Genomic DNA, 7,326 nt, shown 5'->3' with positions numbered 1-7,326 from the left:
AGAACTAAATTTTACCTCTAGCCATTTAAGTTTGTATGACTGCTTGAGAAGTGTTTTTTTTCCTCCCTTAATCCCCACCCAAGAATATGTCCATCAACTTCAGGGAGAGAGATTGAGAGAGAGAGAAAGAGAGAGAGAAACATCGATGTGAAAGAGAAACATTGATTGGTTGCCTCCTGTATGTGCCCCCACCAGAGACTGAACCCTCAGCCAAGGCATGTGCCCTGACCTGGAATTGAACCTGCAGCCTTTTGGTTTAACTATGGGACAATGTTCCAACCAGCTGAGCCACTTGGCCAGGGCACTTGGGAAGTTTTCCAAGTGAATAATTGAATGCAGAACTAAAACAAGGTAATCTTTCTTTACAAAGGGGGGAAATAAAACTAATTAGGCCCACTTGATGTTTTGAAAGTGCATTTCAGTCCAGTTGCCTCCTTTAAGGATAGAAATGTATTAAGGATGATCCATATGTATTTTCATGGTGTAGAAGCATTTCCATGTTGAGGAGCTACAGCCATAGCAGTTACTAAAGTACTTGTGGAGAGGTTTTTTCCTACTTGGACACCCCCACAGAGTCCCACAGGGACCAGGGGACTCGTCTCACTAGACAGACGCTGCAGCCGGAGTCAGAGCCTGGATGACGCGCCAAGTCTTCCTCGTGCTCGTCCTCCCCAGTCCTCTGGTTTCATTGAGTATGCTGGCCAGACAGGGGAAACTCAGTTGGCAAATCTTGCTGAATTTGCCTTGGCTGAAAGCCTTTCCCTTGGTATTGCTTAACTTAAGATCAGTTCCTTTTGGTATACATTGATTGTCTTCTTCTAAAATTGTTACCAGAAGGCCTGCCTGTGAGGCTAGGTGAGATCAGGGATGGTGGGAACCTGCCTTCCTAATGAGACCTTCTAACTCACTACAAGGAATTTACAAAGGCTCTTGAACTTTGCAAGCTTGTAGAGCAGTCTCTTCACAGCCTGTGCCCGGAGGGGCGAAGACACCCAACATCGTGGCCTATGACCCGGATACACGGTCCATCAGAAAAGCATCTCCATCCTTGCTGGAGCAGATAAGACCAAATATTGTTAACTAATCCCTGAGTTGCAAGGTTAATAGGTACTGATCCATAAATTTATGATTTTCACTTTGAAAGGCTCTCCAACTTTCTCCTTATTCACTTGATTGAACACCCAAGTCTGTAGGAGACCTCGAATTAGAGTTCTCCAGAGCTTGGTTTTTGCCTCGACAGTTTTACATTCTGTGTTGTACCTTTGAGTCTGCGTTTACTTTGCTGAAATTAGATCATTATGCTAAGAAAATGTTCTATTCTATTAGTATTATTTCTTAAGTAACTTTTAATTACATTTTTATAAATAGATATAATTAACTCATAGACTGAGAGCTTTTGTTGAAATTCTCTCTTCTCCTTCCTGAGCTTATTCTGATCTGCAACTGGAACTTGTGGACATCTGCCTAGAACTGATGAAATGACCCTGTTTGGTCCCAATCAGCTCAGCCACAGAGACGGTCATGCTTAGGGACCGAGTGTCACAGATGTAAGGTAAAAGTTAAATAACTGGCGTGTCGTAGAGGGAAAACCTCACAGGAAAATCCCTCTAAAGATGCCTTTATGCAAAGTTGAGACTTTAGGAGAGAAATAGTAAAGGAAAATAATGACCAGAATAATAACTTACGCACGTGATTAAAACACTCAGTGTGTGGAAGTAGGGGCTTTCCCCGAGGATGAGTCTGACTGTGACCTGCCAGAGGCTTCCCCCGAGTGTCCTGCCAGCTCCCTCTGTGCTGCCATAACAGGGCAGACTTGGACCCAACATGTTGCCTCACCCTCTGTACCTCCAGAGAAGTCCGTTCACCCAGAGGTTCCCTCCACGTGTTTTCACACATGGAAATTCACCAGCCGCATCATCACCTCCCTCCCCAGAGACGGTTCATTTCGGTAGCACAGACATTTACCTACACGGCTACTCTAGGTCCCCTGAGGGGTCCTTTGTGGAACCTGGAAGAGGGTGTTCCAAGTGTAAAAGCACCTTGCAGCCTCACTGCAGATCCCAGCTCCTTGCGTCCTGAGCAAGTACTGCTGGCGGGAAGGATGAATCATCTTCGGTGATTTCACAGCGAGGCTCCTTCCCGTTGGCCTTTCCTAAGGCTCACCCAGAGCCCACGTGCCTGGAGACCCAGACTATGAACTTTTAAAGATTCTTTATGAATCAGTCTGATTGAATAAACCGTTGGCTATATTTTTTATTTGTTCCCAAACTCTTCTGTTGACAATCCAGTGACCAAATATTAGTTAAACACTTAATGTGTTGCCACTCACTGTGCTGGACACAGGGACCACTCTCCCTGCACAGGAAGGACAGACGGTGACAGGAATCAGGTGCCCTGCGGTCAGGGCTGTGAAGATGACAAACGTGATGGGCTGGGGGTGGCTGTAGGAGCGGTGGGTCAGGAAAGCCCTCTCCAAGCAGGTGGTATTTGAACTGGGATCTGGAGTGAGAGAATAAGACAGATTTTTCATTTTTATTTATTTATTTTTTTGCATCCTAAATATTTTCATTTCTAATAAACATCAGTGTTTAATATCTCACATTAAAAAAGCTTTTGGGGATCTTTTTACTTCTTCTATAGAGGAAAACTGTCATGAGATAAAAAAATGAAGAAGCCACTCTAGTTTGTCCAGAGCTGGGATTGGTCCACTTCGTGCTCTGACCTCACAAGGCCCCACTGTGTGGGTCACCGAGCACTCCCATATAAGCTCCTGGCTGGTGGAGGTCTCTGTCCGTTAGAGCCCAGGAAGCTGTTTGAGGTGACCTGTTGGACTTGGACTCATTCGCTCATTTCCTCGTTTATTCTGAAATTGAAACAAATTTTTATTTTGTTTTTTGTTATTTCAGTTTTTTATTTTTTCACATTTTTGTTTTTATTTTGTTATTTTTATTTTATTTTATTTTCCTCAAATTTTATTTTATTTTATTTATTTTATTTTATTTTAATTTAATTTAATTTATTTTATTTTTTTGTTTTTATTTGGAAGTCACCATGTCTAGTGACTCTGCAGCCCTCTCTGCCAGCGAAGAGTGCCTTGTTGCCGGTTATGTCCTGCTGAGCCCCATCGGCAGGGGGGCTTTCTCGAAGGTTGTTGTGGCCCGGCACCTTGTGACAGGCACTGAGGTGGCCGTGAAAATCATCAAGAAAGGTGGCTTCGCTAAAGTTTCCCAAGAAGCTCATGTTCTCATGAGCTTAAATCATCCCAACATCATCACGTTGTTTCAGGTGATTGACACCCAGGACCGAGCTTTTCTTTTCCTGGAGCACGTGAGCAGAGGCCACCTGTTTGGCTATCTCCGGAAAAACGGCCCCTTGGCGGAGGAGGACGCCCGTGCCAAGTTCAGGCAGATGACCTCGGCGGTGCAGTACTGTCACCGCAAAGGAGTCGCCCATCGGGACCTGAAGCCGGGGAACATCCTCCTGGACGGTGAGAACAACATTAAACTGGCAGACTTTGGCTTAAGCACATTTTCAGATGATAAACTCCCAGTCATCGGGGGAACCGTGTCCTACGTGGCCCCAGAAGTTTTGCGGTTGGAACCCTGTGACGGCCGGAAGGCTGATGCCTGGAGCCTGGGTGTCATCCTTTATAGGATGGTGACGGGCAAACTGCCCTTTGAGAGCACCAACTTTGAGGAGCGGAAGCAAAAGATACTGACTGGGCATTTCCACATCCCAGACACGGTATCCCTGGAATGTCAGGAACTATTAAAAAAACTACTGACTCTTGACCCTAGCCACAGGATAACTGTGGAAGGGGTCATGGGTGACCAGTGGGTGAACATTGGCTATGAGGAGGCCCTGAGGCCATATAGTGAGCCACCCAGGGGTGACATTGACCCCCGGGTGATAGAAAGAATGGAAAAGCTGGGATACAAGAAGGAAGACATAGAGGACTCAGTGTCCCAAAGAAAATACGACGATATCATGGGCACATACATGATCCTGAAGAATACACAAACTAAAATGGTGGGCCGCACCATCAGGGTAAGGCCCTGCCCCAACCCTGTCTCCAGCATCAGTCTTCATGCAACGCAGGAATCTCTGTCATTCGGGCAGAAATTGGAGAAATGCTCCAGTCTCCCGTGCTACATGCAAACAAGGGTGCCCAGTCCCCAGGGCAGGCTGCACAGAAGCTTAAACACCCCCCCAGCCTGTCTGGACGCAAAGACCACCTCTTCCCTACCCAGCCCAGCTCTGCAACGTGGCCCTGGGGGCTCCCGCCTACCAGCTTCAGAGACCGATGCTGGGACCCCAGGCTCTCCCTCTGGCTGCAGACATGGCCGGCAGGGAGTGGCAAAGAGGATCCTTAGGTTCTTTTTAAAATGCATTTGCTGTAGGCCATCCACTGAAAAGCAACATCATAAAGAAACAAGAGTGAAACCGATATAATTTCTAAAAGTTGTGGATGGCCTACAGCAGATACATTTTAAGAAGAACCTAAGGATCCTGAGGCCCAACCAGGGGCCTGGCCACCCATGTGCTCTGACTGGGAATCCAACTGGGACCATGTGGCTTACAAGATGACACCCAACCCACTGGGCCACACCAGCAGGGCTGCACTCCCTGCATTTGAAATGCTGAACCCTCAGGCGCTGAGCTCCAGGGAGGCCGGTCACTGGTTTGGAGACGAGCCAGAGGCGGCACACAGACAGCTGCGGGTGAGAGCGCTGCCAGATGCACACGCTGTGTGTGCAGGTGAGAGGACTCAGTCCTGTGGACGATGGACGTGTGCAAACCGCCGCAGGGTTCCTGCATGGGATTCAGGTCAGGATGGTATCGGCATGTCCGTGGCCTTCAGAAGCATCTTATCCAGAATATTTGCTGAGCTGGGAGGATGGCCTGGAGCCCCCTTGGGGTCAGGAAGAGACGCTGTCCTCACTGCCAGTTCATCCCTCAGCCCCCACCTAATGAAGCTTCAGAGACTGGACTGTTTTTCCCCTGGTCCCTCTCCCCTCCCCTGCTTTTCTTTGTTCCCATGTTTGTGGGGGTTCTTCTTAAAGTTCTTGGTTTTTCCAAAGGTTGTAATAAACTTGATGCTTCTGAAAGATGTATTGGATGCTCTTTTTTTTTATGCTCTCTGCACAGAATTGGGGCAGGGCATCCTGTAGTCTGAGAAGCTTGGAGTGGTGCAGTACTTGGGCTTCATTGAGGGAAACTCCCAACAGGAACAGATGTGATTTTGTGGAGAAAAGGCCAGCGCCAAGCATACTGGGTGTGTTCCAGCCTCCAGGGCACAGCAGGGGTGAAGCAGGCAGAGTCTCTATTGTTACGCAGCCCATAGCCTGGCTGCTCTGTGACATCAGCAGGAACCCCCTCTCCTTACCTCTTGGCTTTGCTGCTTCCCTCTGGGCTACTGTCAGTCTCAGGGGGCCTGTCCCTCCATACAAGTCAGACTTGTAAAGCTCTGAAGGAAGAAAGCTCCAGGCAGAGGGAACAGCCAAGCCCCAGGCAGCCTGAGCTCAGTGAGCTGGAGTGAGAGCAGCAGGAGATGGGGCTGCAGATGAAGGGCAGAGCTCCTGGACCACGGGAAGGGGTGTGGGTTTTCCTCTGAGAACAATGATCAACCCACAAGGGGTTTTAAACAAGGAAGTAATATGATCCAATTTAAGCTTTAAAATTGTAGAGACTATTCTTCCCCTGCAAACATTTTTATCTCTACCTAATGGGAGATTCATTAGGAATGGCGGGTTTTCTTATAACCACTGAAGAAATGTGAATTAGAAGCTGTATGTGTTTTTTTCACTTGAATCCTTATTGCCTGAGGTCCCCGAACAAGTAGAAATGCAAATTAATACATTGTTTTAAATGGGAAAGACCTACCAGCCTCTGAGGAGCTGATCATTGTTCTTCTATCACTGAGTAGCTGATCTTCTTGCCCTTTCTTTCACTGAGGAGCCTGCTGTGTTCCTTTGATTCATCTGTCCTCCTTCCCTGTTATCCTAACAGTATATGACAAACCTGTGTGTAACGCTCATCATTTGGTGGTGTTGTTAAATGGTCCCTTCCCCCTCCTTGCCCCGATCTTCCCTTCCTGAGTTCTTGGGGGCTGGGTACTGTCTTACCCACCTTTGTATTCCAGTCATTACCCCAGAACCAGGTCCAGAGCAGTTGCTCAGAAAGTGAGGGACAGGTGAACCATCCACTTGCTGACTCTACAGTGGATTGTCCCAAGTGAGGACATGTTGGCGTAGAAAAGGGATGTGATCATGCAGGGACAAGAATGTGAAGTTGGATGGGAAGGACTGGGATGTACGGTTCCCTCGGTGATCCCTGTGAAGCATCGTGAACAGAATGGTGAGCTCTGCAGTTCTGGAGTCTTTCAGAAGCACCCATAGTCACTCATTCGCCCGCACTGGCTTAGACCAAAGGTCCCCAAGGCCTGGGAGACATAATAGCATAGGAAGTGTTTGTGAGCAGCAAGGATGTCAAGGTTGATACAGATTTACAGTGTCATCATGTAATTCTCTTCCAATTCTACTTCAGCATTTTTGATTTTTACAAAGAGAAACTCTCAGCTTGGTGCTAGGTTATTTTTAACCCCCTTAAACTCCTGCTATTATTCCTTTTAAAAGAAAAAGTAAACAAATGTCAGGATCCAAACCTTTGAATAAGCAATAGCATTTGGCTGAAATTTAATATTATTATGTTAATTCTATTTTATGCTTTTCTCCTTGAAAATTTGATCATTTTCATGGTGGAATTGGGATATAAATTTTCATTTTCAATTAATTTTTTGAAGTAGAAAGATAAGATTTAACATACACATGATGAAGTTCATACACAGATTTTGGCAAAAAAGCATGAAGCTGTACAAATGAGTGAAGTTTGGGAAACTAGATCAGATTGTTTTTGAGTACTTGAGGGTCCACATTTTTTGAAAATATTCATATAAAATTAGAGTAATTTATAAAGACAAATGTCGTATGTGTGTATTTATTTTTACAATCTTTTTATCATAATAAAAAGTATGCATGCTTATTGCTGTTGGAATGTGACCCTGGAAAATACATAAAGGCATAAAAATACTTCAAAAGTAAAAAATAGAACAACAACCATTCAGGGAAAAACATGTTTAATATGTGACTTGTTATTTTCTAATTGTGTATTTTTAGAAATATAATTCTGAATCCTAAAAATGTTAGTACCTATGTAATTCTGAATCTACATAAAAATAGTGAGGGGTATGGTTTTATTTATCAAAAACAATAGCATGACTTTAAGTATCCAACCTTCTATTGTGTATTTAAAAGTTCAATTTACTTA

The 7,326-nt window shown here is 45.4% G+C and overlaps 1 protein-coding gene across 1 annotated transcript; it reads left to right on the top strand.

Moving 5' to 3' along the window:
• The first annotated feature begins 3,051 nt into the window (after positions 1-3,051).
• LOC118497997 (serine/threonine-protein kinase MARK2-like) lies at positions 3,052-4,452 on the top strand. Its single transcript, XM_036014474.1, has one exon. The coding sequence runs from the start codon at positions 3,052-3,054 to the stop codon at positions 4,450-4,452; it is 1,401 nt and encodes a 466-aa protein (XP_035870367.1).
• The last annotated feature ends 2,874 nt before the right edge of the window (positions 4,453-7,326 follow it).

Source organism: Phyllostomus discolor, chromosome 13, assembly GCF_004126475.2.
Source record: "Phyllostomus discolor isolate MPI-MPIP mPhyDis1 chromosome 13, mPhyDis1.pri.v3, whole genome shotgun sequence".
NCBI lineage: Eukaryota > Metazoa > Chordata > Mammalia > Chiroptera > Phyllostomidae > Phyllostomus > Phyllostomus discolor.
The sequence above is the reverse complement of the archived record's forward strand: the minus strand, read 5'-3'. Positions and strand labels throughout refer to the sequence as shown.

Coding starts and splice junctions, on each gene's coding strand:
- LOC118497997 (XM_036014474.1), top strand. CDS start 3,052: ATGTCTAGTGACTCTGCAGCCCTCTCTGCCAGCGAAGAGTGCCTTGTT.